Genomic DNA, 20,272 nt, shown 5'->3' with positions numbered 1-20,272 from the left:
GAGGCTGAGCAGGGATTCAAATAAACTCTCTGAACAGAGAGACAATTCCCCAGCCCTCTCACAACACGACACCACTGTCTTCTGCAGCAGGGAAAGCTGACATCTGAAAACTGAACCTCTTTCCTTATCTATGCCAGACATGATATTATACTCCCCCTCTCTCTTTTTTTGTTTCCCAGCCTGTGTGAGAAGCATAAGAGCTGCTCATGTTTTTCACAGGGATAGTGTAAGCTTCACCTTAAAATGCTTTGGGATATCTAGGTAACAGCAGGATTCAGTTGCCACGGAATCTTCCCTTCTAATTTCCTGAACTTTCCAGCACTAACTTCAGACTTGACTTTTTTTTTTCCTTTTGCATTTCACCATATAAAAAACCCAACTGCATTCTATAAAATACAGGGAGGAAACATGATGTTTTCCAAAATGTTCCATTAAGAATTACTGGGATTTATTTCACCCACCCATTCTGCTATAACGTCATCTGAAGGGTCATTATGCCAGCCAAGACCTACCATCACCCCTTCTGTTTTCAGCAGATTACTTTTTCTAGCCAAAGCTTTCATGTGAAGAATCTCTTGTGCCTCCATCTTCACTTTAGTACCTACAAAAATTGCTGCAGGTACAACTGACCCTGAGTGTCCATGATGTTTCATCACACAGCATTTAAACTGATTGGATTAAATAGTTGATTCTGATGCTTCTCCACATACAAATCTTTAGTCATGTGGCAGTTCTGTGTGCTTCCTATGCTGATGAGGACTTTAAATTTTATACATTGATTTAATCTCATGCAAAAAGAAATATGCACATAGAAATGTTTAATCTGGTTAAATAAAGGGTGATTTAAATTGCATGTTGGAAGTGACATTAGGGAAATACTTTGAGAAAGCTGGTAGTTCCTAGTATTTTTCTTCTACTTGAGAGATATCCCCTAAACAAGTTATAATGGAATACAGCATGGAGTCCACGTTTATTTGTTGACTGGGTTTATCAATTTTGTTATTCTAACATTCAAAAAAGAAAAGGCTCTCTTTCTCTCACCTCTAGTTTCCAAGCACTCCCCACTCATTCTCCCTGGACACAGATCAGACCAAAGCAAATCAATCTACACTACATTATTACCTAAAAAAAACCCAGATGCAACTGGAAAAGTAGCTCAGAACAGCTTTGAAAGCACCAGGTTTGACTCAAATTCACCTCTAATTCCATGAGAAGGTTTCTATTCGTCAGTGCTCCTGATACTTTCTCCACATATGCTGACTTCTTGACTCTTATGCTTCCTGGTGTTTCTATGAGATTATTAAAACTGATGTTATTCATGGTGTTTTCCCCACTCTCCTTCAAACAGAATTTATTCACATACAAATATCCTCAAAACACCAGTGCACCTAAGGCCCAGATTTTGCACTGGTGACCCATGTAAAGATTTTGAGATAATTTTTTTTCCTCAAATTTCAAATTCACCAAAGAATGCAACATCCCAGAAGCTCAGTTTAGCTTTAAATATAAACATTACAGAGAAAAACTGGATTAAGACAATTTTTTCTGAAGATGCAACAACACAATTTGAAATAAGCAAGTCTATCTTCTTGTCCTCATTCATTTATACAGAATAGGTTTATTGCTGATAAACTGTACATTACTACTACTACTACTACCTTTACTACTACTACAAATCCAAGTGCATTTCAAAAAAATTTTAGTCTTCTACATGTTTTCAGTCATTACTCTCATTGCTCATAAGACCATTTTTCAAATATTATTAAACTGTGAAAGAGCATATTTTGAACTGATCTAAAATATCAGGAAGGCAAAGAACAGTAGGGAAGGCATCATGTGGATTGCTGCAATTTGGTGATGTACTTCTCCAATTTAAATCTCTCTTGCATTTCTTTTGTTTTCTATGCAGTCTGCAGAAAAAGTGGGGTTAGTGCATTAGGGAAGGACGTCAGATCTATTTGTAAGTTCCACTGTTAAGAAGCTTAAATACCCTTGAAGCAATTAAGTTCAGAGGATGCTGCATAGACCTTGAACATTTTAAGTTGCAGGCAATGCATTAATCACACACACGGAAACCATCAATACAGTTACCCAATAATTGGTGTTTATTGAATGCTGATGGAAACACATCACAGTGATAAAGCTGTCAGATACCTGCTTCACAGCCCATCCAAACACCACTGATGTCTGCAGCTGCTTTTGCTGATGAGCCACACACCTCTGCCATGCAGAATCGTTTGGTATGATCATAACACAGATTGATTTGTGAATGTTAAGCACATCAAAGCATCCTGAAGATGACCCTCAGTTTCCTTCCTTCCTATCCCTCAATAGCTCCTCACACATTCTCAGCCATGAGCCACAATCAGGCAGTGCTCTGCTTTTGCGGCAGTTTGCAAGCAACTGCATTAGGATGATGTCCCCAGTTCATTCAACTCATATGCTAAAAAAGCAACAGGAAACATATTTTTTACCAGGACTCTGACTGGCATATATATTTTAAAGACAGAAGGAGCCTCTAGTATCATCAGTGAGTTTTCCTCCTAGCAGATGCTGCAGCATCTTTACCAGTAACTCAAGCAGTAGAGGGAATTATTCAGGCCAACAACTGATGGCTGAACTAGATTGTATCATCTGGAAAGACACTCAATCTCAAGTCCAAGGGATGATGAATTTACCACTCCACTTAGTATGTTGTCCTCAAGGTTAATTCCCTTCTCTGCTAAAAAATACTATCTCTGTTATAAGCAACAGGGTACCCAGCACTTGCTTTCTGCTGTGCTGTAAATTTACTAAGTAGATTCATAATTGCTTAGATAACTGCAATAAATAAGTGCATTTTTGTTTAAAAAGTGTATGGTATTCAAATGGGAACAGCAAAGAAAAGGCTTACTACAGCAGGATTTAGGGCAAAGTGTCAAAATTTTCACGCATGCATGCACAGCTTGAAATTTTAAAAGAAATTATTGTTTATCATTTGCATTATATTAAAACCTATGGTTTCAAGTGAATGTAGTGTTGACAGGCACTTCATATAATGAGAAACCAGACACACACTGGAGAGTACAGTCAACCAAGTGCTAGAGACAGAGAAGACAGAGAAGACAGAAGTGAGTCATCTACAGAGAAGTGAAGGGAGTTGCTCAACACCACAGAGATCAGTAGCACTTCTAGTGATGTGGAGTGCATGTCTTTATTCTTAATCCATTGAGCCATCCAACTCTGATGGAAAAGAAAAAATAATTTTTTTTCATGGAAGTTGGAACAGGGGAGTTATACAGAGCACAGAAAATCTTGATCAACAAGATTTGAAACAACAGATCTACCCTGTCCTAAAAGCATGTATCCAAGGATCCCAAACCAGAAAAAGAACAAGTTCTCTAAGGGTACAGAAGGCTGATGTTTATACAGATGGATAAGCAAGGACATATTGATTTGCCTAAAGATGAGTGAGTCAGTGGTAAAGAGCACAGTGATTACTGCTTGAGAGTCTTTCCTTCTGTTTCACTGATCACACTCCTGGCCCAGAAATCTATCTTCCACTGGGCTCTGATAGTTGATTTTTTTTTTTCTTTTTCCTTTTTCTTATTAGAGTAGGAAACAACATTAAAGATTCCTATCACTTTTAATTCCATTCTTTATTTTAAATTGTTACCCCAGCACACTTTGCCTACTGAGGTCTGTAAAAGACTGATGGGTACTCTAGGAAACTATATTTTACAACACAGTTTGTACACTGGCTTATGGCCAATTTAAAAAGGAAAGGAAAAAAAAAAGAAGATACAATCTGGCACCATTATGCTTCTTTTGATGTCCCTTCCCTGTTTATTTTCAGAATGCTGGTTGCCATCAAATGCTTCTCCATTTGCCTAGAGATAGCAAGGTAGATTTGCAAAGGGCTGTGTGCAAATTGTGTTATCAGGACATCTAACAGGTTTCTGGTTCTCACACACAGCCCTACCTACAAATATGGGTGTTTCTGTGCATTGCTTGCTTAAAAACAGAACCACATGGAATATCTTAAAAACAGGGAATAACATTCACAAGCCCTTTGCGTGGAAGACCATTTCCATCCGTGGCACAAGTGCTGGTAACCCTGAAGAGTTATCTAAGATCATGCAGAAAGTGCAATGTTGCAAAAGCTGGGGCAAACAACTTTTAATGTACATATGACTTGTTACTTTTTCATCTTCAACAATGTGTGTGAAAGAGATTCAAGTCTGCTGGAAAACTGTCTTGGAGTATTACTGGTGCCCCAAATATTAACACAAATAGTGCAGATTGTTGCAGGAGTAATGCCACAGGGAAAGGGGGAGCTATTCATACAAGTTAATGTTAGCTCTATGCAAACTAGATCCCTGGTTGTGTCCACAGTCTGTCAAAAGAGATAGGCTTTTCCAGAGGATGATTCAAAGTGGCTAATGCTTACCACTCTAGAGAAGCTTTTTTCCTCTCCATTAATTTTAGATGGGATTAGCCTCCCTCAGTTAACATTAGCCCAAGTGAATAGCCCTCTAAATTGTTGTCACCACTGCTGTCAGCCATGTGGGGAGAAAAAAAAACACACCAAAAGGAGGTCACTTGATGTCAACAGCTTTTTTTTTTGCTTTTTTTTTTCCCCCCCTATGATGCAATTTCTGATAAAATTAATCTGAATTTTATTCTCCCTTCTCTGATGTAGGTAAGAAATTACTATTGCAAATAAAACTGAGAGGTTATAAATAGAAAAAGAATAATTTACATTGAAAGGAACCCCTGGAGGTTCCGGCTGTAATCCTTTTCCAAGCACATTCACCCTCAAAGTAAGATCCTAATGCAGCAAAATGAAAGGTTTTAAAATTACGAAGTGTGTCCAGAATAGCCCATCACATGTTGAAGAGTGAATAGTGGCTACAGCTATGGCAGATACTCCACTGTCAGACACAAGTATTAGATCAAAACACACAGATAGACAGGGCCAAAGGTACTTTTAAGTGTTTGCCTGTTCTCTCACAGACATCCTATGACCATATGAATCCATATCTCTAAGTGGTTTCTCTCTCATCCCAGATATAAGAATACCTTTCTCTTCTACTTACATGCATCCTTTAATGCAGTAGTGGACATCCTTTAATGTAGGCAAATGAAGAACATTTTATGGTTTGATATCAGAAGATATGTTGTCTCAAAAGTATCATAATCCTGATTTGTCAAACTTCAGCACTTTAGAAATGCAGCCAAGTATCAGTCCCTAGCTTTCATCTTCAGCATGATACACATAGTAAATAAAGGTAGACAGATGGAATCAGATATATGGAAGAGGCCAAAATGAATAAAGATAGAAAAAAGCCCAAAACATAAACCTCTTCATTTACTAGTGCTATGTTGACAGGGCTCCTTTAATTTGGGGTGCCTTGCTTTTCAAGAGTTACTTTAAAATGAGAAAGGAGAAGCAACAACAATAACTCCATTTTAAACCTGCTTTTCAGCCTCTGTTGCTGCCTTTCAGTACTTGAGTGCCTTTGTGCATTTATTCCTGAGCTGAGAAATTACCACCCTGCATTTTGCCTGTCTGACTTGTGTTTCCCAATTTCACCTTTATTTCATCTCCCCAAATAGCTCTGTTATTCCTGGCTGATTACTAACCACTCCTCTTTGTGTCTGACCCATCTGAATAGCAGAAGATGTCTCCACATGAACTGGAGGCTCTTGTATTCCACAGTCTGATTACACAGCAAACCACTTTTGAAGATTACACAGTAATACATAAGTAATACTCCCATAAAATACAGTCCTTCATTCTACAAGCAAGTTGATTAAACCCACGAGAAATCACACGTACAAGACCTCCAGAAAGCTTTTGCCTCCCAAGCACTGCTTTACTGTGTCTGAAGTTTCCTTCTGATTTGTAACTCCTTTGCACAGCAAATGGAGAAGCATGCAGTAGCTCTGCAATTATATGGTAAGAATCAGCCAAGTAACAACTGTACTTTCCGCCAGAACAATGAATGCAATCATGAAGCAATTAGTGCAGGCAGCAGATGGTTTGCTGCTCTTTTTTTTTTCTCAAGACTGGCAGGAAAAAGCCATGACTGAATAAGGGACTGGTCTGTCAGCAGTGGTAATTCAAGTCCACTGCCCAAGGCAGAGACATAGGAGAAAGAGATGTGAACAAAAGCAACTGAAGTCACTGAAGCTTAACGAGTTATTGCTCGTCAGCTGAACCCCAGTAATTAACCACATTCACTCAAACAACACCCAAGAAACTGGGACATCAAATTACTTCAGTTAAAACAGATTTTCCTACCATTGAATAAATCCCTATTCAAACAACAAAGAAAAGATCTTATCATAGTGGTAGGCTCAGTGGGCTGTGAAGAGATTGAGGAATGATTCTGTGTGACCCATTTGCTGTTTATTACAGCTGAGCAATGAGAGGCATCCACTACTGTTGGCTTTGCCCTCATCAGTCCTTAATTGGATGGACAACTTCTGAGAACCAAAACAGTCCAGACCCAATGTGACTACTGTCTCTCCAGCTCTTGCTCTATTCATCACCTGATTTTCCCCATCCTATCTGCTGCAATGGCATGATGGAAATGGATGACAACAATCAAGTGGCTTGCTAGAAGGATATTAAAGTGTTTTCTAGTTGATTATCACCTCCCTCCTATCAGCAGCAAAATTAAATGACTGCACCAATCCTAACTGGTCAAAATCCAATTTACTCTTTGAAGTCCCCATCAAGAAAACCTTCACATCCTCTTGAGTCAGTGGCATCAAAATGTAAATTCCTTACCATGCAGTTATGTTTCCATTGCCTCCTTGGGTGACTCTCAGTCAGTGTGCACATAGTGCCTGGAATCCAAGGAGGAATGGATTCTCTTCCCTTAAATACAGCCTTAGCACAAGATCAGGAATAGCTAACAGCAGTGTCATTTGTTCCAAAGCACCCCTCAGCTCCCATTGCAATTATCTGAATACCTGCAGGACCTCTTAATTACTCTGAGAAAATTCTGCCTTTGGATATACAAACATGAAACCAATGGGAGTCATTTACACTTAGCCATAGGCTGAACTTGACCCTTAGTTGGAGTTACTTTTAATTTAGTCCAAGCTGATTAATTCTCTTTGCCTGCTGGCTACCCTCTACAGTTCTTGACCAAAGCTTGTTGAAGTCAGAAAATGTATCCATTAGGCTTTAAAGCAGAAACCAGGCCTGTGACTCATACCCATTCAGTGTACTTTTAAAATTTTATTTTGGAGTTAATTGGTACAGATCTACAGACTTTGTGCTACCTGATTTTTGTCTTGCAACTAAAGTATTGAATTACTAACAGTTATCCAATTTTCTAATCAATGCCATAACAAAAAAGTTTATAATACAGCCTAGAGCCTCTCTCCCCAAACACCTCCCACACACTCCATACACACAACTCCAACATGAACCACATAAATTCAGGTTAACACACAAATGGACCCTTTGTTCTTATATCCAGATTGTCTTTAGGACTCTGTGGAAGAGTGGAAGTTTCCTGTGGAAGAGTGCCAATATACTTGTTGGTAGCCATCAATCTTAAATTAAATAAGCCTTAGCTGTATGGCCTCTAATTCAGAATTATTCCCTGACCGGACTAAATACCCTAACCTTCGAATTTAGTTTTCCACTATATCCTACTTTTATTAGATGAAGTTCCCACAGAAAGTTTCATTGATCTTCATGTAATAAATTTCCTGTTACTAACATACAGAAACTTTCATTCCAATGGTCCTAAAAAGACATCAGAGAGCAGCTTCTGCTCTGTTTCATATCAGTCCAGAGAACTCAACAGCCACAAGGGAAAGGAAACATTTGGGCCTTGTCTAATTACATACTGAACACACAGAAATAATTTAATCTGCACCTTCCTCTGAACAGAGTATAACCATAGTACACTCTACAAAATTCTATGAGTGGGGTGAGTGAAAAAGATTGCATGCAATTGATTGCTCAGGAAGAATTAGGAGGCAAGATGCATTTCTCAGTTGCAAAGGATATTAAGCCACAGTCCTGTAAGGATTCTGGTTTTGAGTGTAAAGTGAAGGATGGAAATATTCCAAAAATTTCAATATGATCATTTTGCAACCTTACCTACTTAACTCAGTTTCCCTATGCCTTTGGTTTCTCAGGCTTATGGTAAGAGTAACAACTAGCCTAATCTATGCAAAATGAAAATTAGTAGTTTATATATTTTACAATGAATTTAACTACACAGATGGAAAACATCACAGATTTCAAACTTTTATGTTGATCCTTACATGATCCTTACATGAATGTATAACCTAAGCTATTCAGACAATAGTTAGATTATTGATTATATTCACAGATTCTATTCTCATGGACGACTCATACACAAAACAAAAAGACCACTAAATTATTTTGTATAAAATCTCACATGCTAAGTGTGGAGATATTTCACTCTTCTACCCCTGCTGGGAGCTCAACAAACTCTTTTGGTCTTTTTCCATTTTTATTCAAAAATTTTAAAACATCAGGATGTGAAATCTGCCATTTCTCTGAGCAGTTTGCTCCAAAGGCTGGTTACTTTACAGCTGAGTTTATCTCCCATTGACTCCTAACCATCAATTTTGTTAGAAGTTTTTATCGCTAAATCAAAATGGTTTCTCCTATGATTTGTCTTCCCCCATGGAAATATTTATGCACAACAATATAGTTTTCCTTCAGTATGCTTTTCGTTGAACTAAACAGATTGAGGTCTATCAAGTCCTTCACTGTAAGAAAACTGACTTATGAGTATTGATGTATCTGATTTTCAAAAAACTCTAACAATGAGTTCTCCACAATAAAGTCCTGTGTTGTGTTAGGTTGGGCAGCAAAAAATGAAGGCAAATCTCTCAGCATATTTATTTGGCTGATGGATTACCCATACTGAGGGAACTGGACTTCAAAGGAAATTGATTCACTGCTACATTTCTTTCTCTTAGAAAATAAAAAACTACTTGAAAATATGCCAACCAGAGAGGAACAAGGAGTTTTTTATATGTTCTTGGAGCTGATACTAAACTGGAGGAGGATAATTGTCAAATAAGGGGCCAAAAGCCTCATCAGAGGTTTGTGAAGGATTCTAGCTGTCTTCTCTGCCCATTGCCTGTCACACAATATTGCCAAAAGGATGGATGAATAAACACAGACTGCCAGATCAGTAATAGAGGGCTAGGCCCTGAGAACACAGCAGATGCCCACGTCCTTTACTTTGACCTTTACACTGAGGCTTGGTCAATGTCTTCTGCTTGGAAATACCAAACTGGTATTTGCAAGACTGTCCTGGTATCACCCCAAATACTATCCTGAATGCAGTTGCACATAGAGATGGGGAAACTCTAACTTCTCCCTAAGCAAACAAAGCCAAATGCTACCAACAATTCTTACCTTCTGATCTTGGCTGTAGGCTAAGATCCAATCTTCCTGCTTGGGGTGGAAGAGCAGACTGTGGATGTAGAAGTTCAGACGGTATTTTTGATAGGTGGCACCCTCATCAGAACTGATTAATAAGCTGCTTTCGACTTCTGGATCAGTCAGCAGCATAATCTGTATGGAAGGGAGAGATGAAAATACAGTGATTAAGACGAGTCAGATGGAAAAGTAAGCGAGCAGCTAGGAACTTCAGATAAGTTTTTTATATATGACTCTTTCAAAATGCTTCAATGTAATGTCAAAACTACCATAGCCAATGTTTCAGTAATGCAAACAGTATGTCTTAGCTATGTATATTAACACATAACTTATGATCAAATAGGCAAAATTACCACTAGTTAAACCAGATCTAAATAAAGCTGTGCTTAGGTTATTTGCAAAATTAAACCTGAACTTTCGAACACTAGAGCAGTTAGAAGCACTAGAGCACTGGGAAGTTACCTGGCAGGCACAGTGGGCTGCTAGGGTTTTCAAAGAATAATCTGTTGGAGTGGCAGACAAAAAGTCAGGTGTTAAGAAAAAAAAAACAACAAACAACACAAAACTCAGAGAGAGAAGAAAGACTGATCTCTAATGGTGGGTTTCACTAGACTCTGGCAGAAATTTCAGAGAAGGCAGTTTCATTGCCTGAAATGTTATAACCTGGCTGTCTGCAGCAAGCAGTCTTGCTTTGGCATGAGAACACATTTGATAATGTGCTGGGTTCTTTCCACCTCCTGTTTCTAAGGTGCTGTGAATTGTAGATTCTTCGTGTATCAAAAATGGTCAAGTTGCTTTCTAGCTTTGTCCAGGAGTGTTAGTTTAGGAATGACAAAGATATAGGGTTGCAGCTGTAGTAGCTACTTGTCCCCATTAACAGTGGTATTAATTGCTCTGCATTGTTGATGAAACAGTGACAGTAATGAGTTACTCCTCTCGTGTCTCTGCATGAGAGAATGTATAGGTCTGAGCAGCAAAAAGAGATTGTTTCAGTATTTCAGCAAGCAACAGAGCAATACCCCTAAGGAATGGAAATGAGGCATCACGACTCAAAAAACATGAGAAGTTTTAAAGAATATTTGCCTTGGAAAGGTATTAAAGGCTCGAAGTATTACCATTTTTATTTTATTTTTTCTGAGTTGTTTTGCAAATGGCAAACACTGATCTGTCGCTGTTGAGCCACTAGCAGAGAAGAAGAACCCGGATTCTCAGCGTGGCATAGAAAAAGCCTTTATTATTTTGAATACAACATATATATAGACTTTTCAGAGGTCACCCAGATTGGTCAGTCAGAAACCTCCCCCTAGGCCTGACTGGCCAGGCCTGAACTGTCCAAACCTCGAGACACTGTAACAACAACATCCAAACTTTATCTTTGTTTATAAAACACAGGAGAATGTTCTCATGGGAAAGACCTGTGCTAGCCACACTGATCTGTTTTTAGACAAGCCTGAAATAAAAGGATCCATACCTGGCATTTCTCAGAGCAAATTTCTACCTGGATTTGAGCACTGCAAAAATCGCACACTCCATTTCCTTCTCTTCTTTCATTTAGGCAGGCAGAGTTTGATAAAACTTAGCTGACTACCTATGATTTATAAAGAAACAAGGCATCTGGTGTCTGTGAGGCACCAGATGCTGAAGAACTATTTGTATGTGTAGGTGTAAATACACATATAATCTACACAGAATATGTCCTTCATTATTGTGCAGCTGCCAAATCTTTTGTTCTATCTCTAGAAACCCCCTTGGTAGCATAACAATCTGGCCTGTGACTTAGAAGTTTGGGGTTCTGCAAAATCCCTGAACTTTCAGAACCCAAATAATCTCACACCAGTTCCATAACCCCATTGTATCTCTAATATAAAATAGGGTAATGTTTCCATTGTAGCATAAAGGTAGAATCTCCTACTGTATTTGATTTACTTTAGAAATTTGTGATGAAAATATGCATTTTTTAACATTTTTATTTTCAATTAACACTTTCAAATACACCAAGCATGTAATTCATATGTCTTCTAAACTGAAGACTGATAGATGCTAGAAGCTACACAGAAAGGATTCATAATCAAACAATCAATACATACAAATATACTGTCACTAAGCAGCCTATCCAACTTCTGAAGCCAAAAATTGTGATGTTTATCAGTTGGGTTCCTTTTTCTTATCACAGTAATTTCTGGGACAATGTTCCTATGTTTAACATTTATTGAATCAGTACTGTGATTCAAGCATTATGATTTTCCTATTTTTATGACTTCCTTCTTGAGTGGATTTTGTTTATGTTGGTATTTGGAAATATCACAGCACAGCATTAATTTGGACTAGAGCAACTAGAGCAGAAATAAGCACAAATCAATGGGCTTGATCTGAGCTCCCTGAAGTTAATAAGAGTCTTGTCATTGACTTTGGATTGTTCCTCTAAGGCAAGTTGTTAATCAAGATCCACTCTAGTCCCACATATTTCCTTCTACCTGGGCAAGGAACTCATCTGACCTCATCACTGTCACATCCCAGCACATCACTGCCTTAACACATTTGCTGTCAGGCCACTCCTCTGAAGTGCAAAAGTGCTCTTATCTGCATTTCTTAGAGACTGGAGGAAGAAACTGTTGAGACATCGAAGCACCTAATTCCTCATCCAATCAATAAAAGTTAAGTGTCTAAACAGACTTTCAAACACTGCTGACTTTGGCTTTAATCTGCTAACTACCAGCCTGGGCTATTAATACTTTGTTTTCAGGTGTCTCTGGTCTCAAAAACCCTTGGCTATTGCATTGTGATAATCAGCCATCCTGTAGGTGAAAGTAATTCAGGACACACCAGTTTTGTTTCAAATGCCAGCAGCACCTCCGTCGAGGCAGAGCTGTGCTGAACTGCTGTGAATTTTTGTGAGGGCACACAGAGAGGGGGAGACAGGGCAGGGAGCTGATGGATGACTCTATCCACCAGTCAGATGGCTAACTGTGAGACCAGCTTTCAGCATTATCTGCTCCACTGTTGTACCTTGTATTGCTAATCACTCTGCACACGTGTCATAAAGCAGAACAAGCTAGAGTTGAGTATCACACACTACTCGGATCACAGCCACAGCACCGTGTTTCTTACAAGATAAGAAAAGCAAATTTCATTATGACATATCTGCTTGTAAATAATCACAGTTACAAGCCCAAAAGACAGCATTTATTGGATAAGTAGAATAAATTGATATCTGCATAAAAAGTATGTCAAAACAAGAGGAAAATGCTATGTGTATCTCTATAAACCTTTCAGAGCACACCAGGAGTGTGCTTCTGAAATTAACCCTCCAAAATATTTGGGGAAACCTCTGTAGCAAGACCTTGTGCTCTGACTCAGGTCACAGTGATCTCAGAGCAGAGAAAATGCATTCCTTTCCAAGGAAACTAAACCAGAACATCCCTTGCCCATGTCAGGGGGCTGAAACTAGATGTCCCTTCCAACACAAACCATTTAAAGTCCCTTCCAACACAAACCATTCAGTGATTCCATGATACACTTCAGAAGTGCATGTAACGTTTTCCAGCCACTACTGGACATTCAGACCACAGCATCAGGTTAGCACTACCCTGAAGTCAGACCCTCTACCTCCAAAATGCCCATACTGCAGATGTCATCTCAACATCAACCATTTCATTCTTCAAACACACTCTCACCACGCTGCACTACATGCTAATGTAGGTGCAGTCACGTTAGTTTAGTTTTATTGCCTAAGTTGCCTGGAATATAAATGAGAAAGGAGGGAAAGTACAATTAATTTTAATGCTTTTGTTGTTGCAGCATATAAAATACAGAGTAAGTACACTTTAGAATTTTCTTTTAAATAAATTAAGCCAATTTCAGCTTTGAAGTAGTCTATTAGCCATTGACTTTAATGTAGCTGCTTATACAGAAAATACAAGCAGACATAAATGTGTTGAACAAGAAAAGCATGAAAACCAAAACCAGCGACAATAACAAATATTATTCTAAGTTTAGATGCCATACATTTTAATAGCTAAGAATATCTAAAATAAAGAGATTAGAAAGAAACTGTTTTCATAATTTTGGGCTTCACTGTAGAAAGCATGCTGGATTTCTTGAAATGTGAGCTGCTCAAAGAAGCATTGAACATCTTGCTCTGCTTCTACAGAGCCTAACACAGCAATTACTGCTTTCTCAGCTAACACTGCTTTTTTGGATGAGTTTATTCCAAACATCATAGAGTAATCAACATGACTTTTGCACATGAAAAGCACACATTAAATTTATCCAGGTCCTCAGAGCCTGTAGGGAAAGGCAACCGAGCTCATATAGTCAAATATGATTTTCAAGGCATTCCCTTGCCAAAGGATGTGAAATTGCCATGGGATAAAATGCTGGAAAATACTTCTAAGATCATCAAGTCCAGCCATTAGTCTAACACTGCCAGATCCACCCCTAAACCATGTCCCTAAACATCACATTTATACACTTTTCAAACACTTCCAGGGATGGTGACTCAACCACATCCTGGGCAGCCTGTTCCAGTGCTTCACTACCCTTTCAGTGAAGAAGGTTTTCCTTGTATATAACGTAAAACTCCTCTGGTACAACTTGAAGCCATTTCCCCTTGTCCTATTGCTTGTTACCTGAGAGAAATGATCAACACTCATCTATGCACACAATGATAACATTATCAGTTTGGTTGGGCTGTAGGTGAAGACTTGGGTCCATGATTTTCACATTGACAGTTCTTAACTACCTCTGATTCCACCACTACAAAATCAAGTTATTAATGCAGGAGTAAGAAGAGCTATATCCATCTACCTCTCACTTCCAGCAAAAGCCCTTCGTAGTGGGAAACCAACCACAGAGTGCCTCTGCTCTGGTTAATTGTTGTCTTATGTCAAACAAAAGCAAAGAGTGAACACGAGCAAAGACTCTACTTCTCCCCAGCAAGAGTAATTACTCTCTGTTCAGATCAGAGCTCAGCAATGATCAGAATCTGCTTATTCACACCAAACAGAGCAAGCACACACTGCACTTCGTGATGCTCCAGATGGATGGGTTTTTTTGTCTGTAAAAAAAAACCAATATAGTTGACACAGACTTTTGCAACCAAATGCAAGGCATCCATTAATCATCTCTCCTCTAAAAAGGGAGAAACGTGATTTGCTTTTCCTTGAAATGACAAATGAAAACCAAACATAATTTATAGACCTTATAACAGTCCACACTTTTTTCATACTTTTTCATTACTAACTCTGCTGATGATGTTGCCATTGACAATTACATGTATTTTTGACATTGTCACAAAGAAACCCAAGAATTCTTAGCAGGAGGACTCTCATTGCTCCTAGAGATGGAGTTATGATCCTTATACATCTGCCATGAATGCCAGACTTAGTGGCTTAGTAAAAAAAGTCCAGAATTGCTCTCAATCTTTTTTTTTTTGTCCATTCATATCTACTTGGACTAGCTTTTTGCCAACTCTTTGTAGGAGAGAGCATAGTACAAGTGAAATAAAACAGCATGAAAAAAATAAAATCTATTTCATAGAGTCACATGTTCTTTCATTCACTTTTGATGTACCAACAGATATCACCTGACCAGAAATGGGGATAAAACGCAAATCAGGTCAAATCCACTGAAAGAACCTTCACCTTCCTTATCTATCACATGCTTCATGCATAGACCCAACCCTGGTGACCCACACAGAACTATATTTGTCTCAAGATTTAGCAGAAGAGGAAATCAGCAGCACAAACCAGAAATGTCCTACTCCTAACAAAAGCAGGGCATCCCCTACTTAAATTCTCTAACGAGTTGCATTTTTTCCCAGCTTCTCTGCACATCAGTTGGATAATTTTAGAGGGCTGTGGAGTTTGTTTTTTTCACATGGTGACTGACTACAAGAGGATCAAGGCCGTGGAGTGACAACATAATGAAATGTAATTTCTGCCACTTTACATATCACTTCTGAACTTGGATTGCCTTTTACAATGTGTATGAGTGTGAGAGTGTGTGTAAGGGTGTGTAAGAGAGTGTGTGTGAGAGTGTGTAACTGTGTGTGAGTTTGTGTGAGATTGTGTGAGTAAAGAGAGAATCTGATCCTCCAGATCCAGCAGTTCACACATGCACTTCAAAGAAATGTGCTCTGCTTTTAATTAATTGAACTCGTTCATTGCTTAAGCTCTCTCAAGACCTAGAATAAAATATAAATTTAAACAATCCAGAGAAAGGAACTGCTTTGTTCATGGAATTCTGAAATAAATGCAACACTACTGTAAAGCAAATTAGATGTATTCCTTTTACAGGACTGAGTTACTGGAAGCAGTAAATGCTTGCAAGAGCAAACAAATTAGAGATAAAATCACAAAAGAAACAACACAAGCATTTAGTTGGATACTAACAGGGAAAGAGGAGACGGAAGCCTTCATGAAGTTTTAACAATCTTTCCTCATGGGCTAACATCAGCTTCTGTAGAACTGTGCACATGAATAATGCCACTAAAATCTGGCCCAAGCTTCTGCTTCAAATAAATTGGGTAACAGTAGGAGCACCTAAATGAAAACATGAAATGAGCTAGAGCTGACAGTTTTGAAGCTGTCTCTAATGCCAACTAAAAGACAAGGTTAGTTGCTGATCAATTTCATTAAGACACCATTAAAATAATACACCAATAATTCAACTGAAGCATTGTGGAGTATTTCATTGCCAGAAGTTCTTGTTAACTCAGAAAGTGCAGCAATTTTGTAAGGAAAGAAAAGACTTCAGTGAGAGAATTACACTTTTAACAGTGAAGAAAAGAAGAAGAATATTGCCTTTGAATGATGACCTGGTTTGGAACAGTCTCAGAAGTAGAAATTGCCTCTTTAATACAAGGAAAAGATCTGTGAACAAGTTATTTTGCAATTACGACTTAGGGACTTAAGAAGAAAGAAGTTCTTATTCATACACAGATGCATAACCCAAACTCATTAAATCAGCTTGCACTTTGCTGATATGGAGGGTAACATACTTCAGGTCTCCCCCAAAGAAAACCACAGTCATGATGACTAGACAGTGTAGCTCAGATTCAGACTGAATCCAGATCCAAGCAGTGGAACATATCATCATTTCCCCCAGGAACCCACAGGAGGTCAATAACTGGTAGGATAGGATCATCTTCCTCAAATCTTGGCTTTTTAAATGTAAGAGAAGTGGCATGGCGAAAGGTTCAGACAGTGAGTTCATCTTGTTTGCACCCATGAAAGATTTAGTGCTCATTGAGTGATAAGACAATCTCTTGTCACCAAAATAGTTGATGGCAAAGGACTATCTTTCAAGAGAGAAAAATTACCATCTGCCAATATTTTTGAAAGCTGGGATTGCACACTATTCCTAATAAAAGAATAGTTGAGAATTGCATTTGGCATCTTGATGAATTTTTTTTGACATAAAAAGCTGGCTAGTGGATGGAAAAAATTCCATTTACCTGTTCTGTATTATTCAAGATGTTCACTACAGGCCAAAAGTGACTGCAGAATAAAAGCAGCCAATGAAAGTTCTATTTTTTTATTATCTGTGGGAATCATCTGTGGTTATTTTACTAGATAGAAAGAGTGAGTGTATGTATGAATAACTTATGAATATTTAATGTAGTGGTGCGTACTATATATCACCAAAGTCCCAGGGACAGGGTTGGGTCAATGCAAAATAAACTCAAGGAAAGCAGACATGAGGCTGAGACACCTGTGCAGATGTGATCCAGTTGTTCTCTCCCTTAATCCTACTTGATATGAATGTGGCTGTACAGAAAGTCCAGAGGTGCAGGGAGAAGATTTTTCTGAAGAGACAACAGTGTACAAAAACAACTCCTCCTCACTGTGAACATCCTCCCAGCAAACCTCTGAAAGCAGCAGCTCGGATGGGACTGTTCCTGTTGCCATCAAAATCCAAGAGAGGGCAGTGCACCCCCACGAGCCCTTCTCGTTCCTCAGCATCAGGACATCCATCCAGGAGACAGATTCCCACCTACAGCCTTCTCTCTTTGAGCTCTGGCAGAAGCCCCGTTCTCAAAAGTGCCTCACCTTGGACCAGACCCGAATAGATTCGGCCACTGCTTTTTTTTTTCCATTAAAGCTGAAGAAATTGCAGCATCTTCAGGGTTTTTGAGAGCTGCTGAGTCACTGCTCGTGGGCTGGGCTGAGCACAGAGAGAAACATCAACCTTCACCTTCCCAAGAGAAAGCTGCAATCCCAGCAGCCAGGGTGAACTACCAAATTATATACTTTTGCTTTGAGGTAATAATTAATCAAAGGGTGAATAAAGATGGGATGGGGGAGAAAGGAGTCACTGAAGATTAGTGTCACTTTTTAAATTTTAGCCTTTTTTAAGTTCAGCTTTCATTTTCATTACACCAGAACTAAATAAAAATAAAGATTTTACATTTTGTCCTCACCTGACTTAATGCACCTAGTGTTTTAATGAGGACTGTAAAAAAGGACACAAGCTCTTATTTGCATCGTCCTTACAGAAAAATAGAAACGTAATGTTAAAAACAATAAAGAAAGCCTTCCATTAATATAACTTAACAGATTACAGCAGGATGCTTCTGAGTTACTTTTGCCTTACCTAGAACTACACAGTGATTTATAATTTAAATTATTTAATTTAGGTATATAAAAGACATCTAGAGGTCATTTATTTCAAACTTCTGCTTCATACTGAGCCAGCTTCAAAGGTACAGATATGTTCTCATGACTTTGTCCTGTCAATATTTAAATACCTTCAAGGATGGAGATTCCACAAAGTCTTTGGTCCTATCTGACCTGATACTGTTTAGTTTTCATTCAGTGTTAATTTTAAACACCTGGGGTTATGTCAGTTCTAGAATAAAAAAAAACACCTTCAATTTACCATTCCTTTTATCTTAAAAGTCTATCTTAACTTAGCAAGAGCTCTGGAAGCTGGAAGTGCTGCATGAGCCCAAAGCACCAAGGTTAGTTTCACCCGCTGGGATCCTGTAGCAGTGCTGAAAATAGAACTCGTCAGGCTCAGCTCCTAATCACAGGCATAAACATGAGCTCTGGAGCAATCAGTTCTGGGGGAAGGAACTTGAAAAGATTAAGCTTCTTGGTTTTTCAAATCTCTCTCAAATCAAATTCTAGATTTTTATCTCTCCATTCCACAGAATGGGTCTAATTTAGTAATCTAAGATGAAATGAAAATTTCTTTTTCCTGTTTCATTATTATTACACTCTGCTTTCTTTTCCTTTATATTTGACGTAAAAAGCTTTATTACCATAATCAGCTTGAAAATATACTACTCAAAATTTAAGTAAAACACAGTAGAAATTTCCATTTTGAAATAAAATCTAATTCATAACAATGACTGATTATTATACTTTGAGAAGAAATAAAGAAACAAAGGCAAAACACTCAGGAAATCTATATAAGCACTTTATTCTGGACAGTGCAATCCAGTTTCAATTATTAATTATCCATTCTTTTGCAACAGATGTTCTGCATTGTACTGAACAGAGGGAAAAAAATTAAGCTGAGACATTCTTACAGTCTTGCTTAGGGGAGAAAAAGATCCTCAGCCTTGTAGACATCTGGAATGAGCTGTGTTCATACATAATGCCCATACTTTGTTCTGTTGCTCAGTAAGGCATTCCTTTCACTAAAGAATCTCATGAGATTAATTAGTTCATCTTCACACCAACTTTGTGCTAGAGAAGTAAAGCACACATATCAAGAGGGAAAATTACTTGGACAAACTCCACTAATCAATCAATGGCACAAAAAGAAAGAAGCCACTTGCACTGTAAGCGTATTACAAACAATAGCATTTCCCAGCCTGGAATACTGGGCCCTAAGGGTTGCTAATCCTGATGACAGCAAGAGGAAACTTTTGGCCTAAAAGTACAGTAAACCCAAGCAGAGCTACAAAAGGGATAGGGAAAAGAGGGTGAATAAGGGAGCAATTTTTTCCTGTAGGGCGACTTAGTGATAAATGCACAATTCACACAATGAGCCCTGGCAGTGCTGCAGTCCAGGCAGGATGGGTGCTGAGCTACCTGCTCAGGTGGAAGGTGTCCCTGGTCATGGCAGGGGAGCTGGGACGAGATGATCTTTAAGGTCCCTTCCAACCCAAGCCATTCTGTGATTCTGTAGGAGAGTCATGCCAGGCCTGGGCAGATGGTCAATCACTGAACACTTGGTTTCATAGCCAACTGTTTTGAGCCATGCACACTGCCTCTGGCCAGCCCTGCCACCTGTGTGGCACAATGCTGTTTAATTAATTTCATGGTTCTTACTCTTGCCTATGTTTCATAGCACACTCAAACTGAAGAAACAACACCAGGGGAGGGAACATCAGAAAGCAAATGCACCTCAGACTGTGCAGAGGTGACCTGCTGGTCCCAAGGACATTATTATCCATACCTGCTCACCTCCAGCTCTCTGCACAATGCCCTTATCCCTCCATTTCTTACAAATGTTCTCATCTTATTTCACCTGAAATCCACCATCTGAAACTGTTCAATGAACATGACTGATATTATCCAAAGCACTTAAATCAGTCCCTCAGTTCTCAGGTGTGGGAACTGGTGCTTCCAGCAAGGGGAGTCTTCATGAACCCCATGAACCCAGTAATAACTTGGAATAGAAGCTGCTCTAACCAGGTAGGGAGAGTAAGAAACTGCTAACTTTACTTCCTCTGTTTTCCCTTTACTGGCAAAATTCTTGGGACTGACTTCATTGCAGCTGGTGGCACTGTATCTATCTGAGGCAAATATCAGATCCTTTAGCATCTGCTGCTTCTGTGTTCTGAAAGTGAGAAAGGAAGTGAAACAAGATAGAAATTGGAGTATT

General features: G+C 38.8%; 1 protein-coding gene across 2 annotated transcripts in view; it reads right to left on the bottom strand.

Moving 5' to 3' along the window:
* SORCS1 (sortilin related VPS10 domain containing receptor 1) overlaps window positions 1-20,272 on the bottom strand; it is a 255,662-nt gene that overhangs the window by 91,020 nt on the left and 144,370 nt on the right. For both annotated transcript variants that reach the window (XM_085064887.1, XM_085064888.1), the window contains exon 4: window positions 9,410-9,568. In XM_085064887.1, coding sequence (XP_084921013.1) covers window positions 9,410-9,568 — 159 coding nt within the window. The remainder of the gene's footprint in view (window positions 1-9,409; window positions 9,569-20,272) is intronic.

Source organism: Lichenostomus cassidix, chromosome 6, assembly GCF_008360975.1.
Source record: "Lichenostomus cassidix isolate B80296 chromosome 6, HeHo_3.0, whole genome shotgun sequence".
Classification (NCBI taxonomy): domain Eukaryota; kingdom Metazoa; phylum Chordata; class Aves; order Passeriformes; family Meliphagidae; genus Lichenostomus; species Lichenostomus cassidix.
This window is presented reverse-complemented; position numbering and strand designations above follow the sequence as displayed.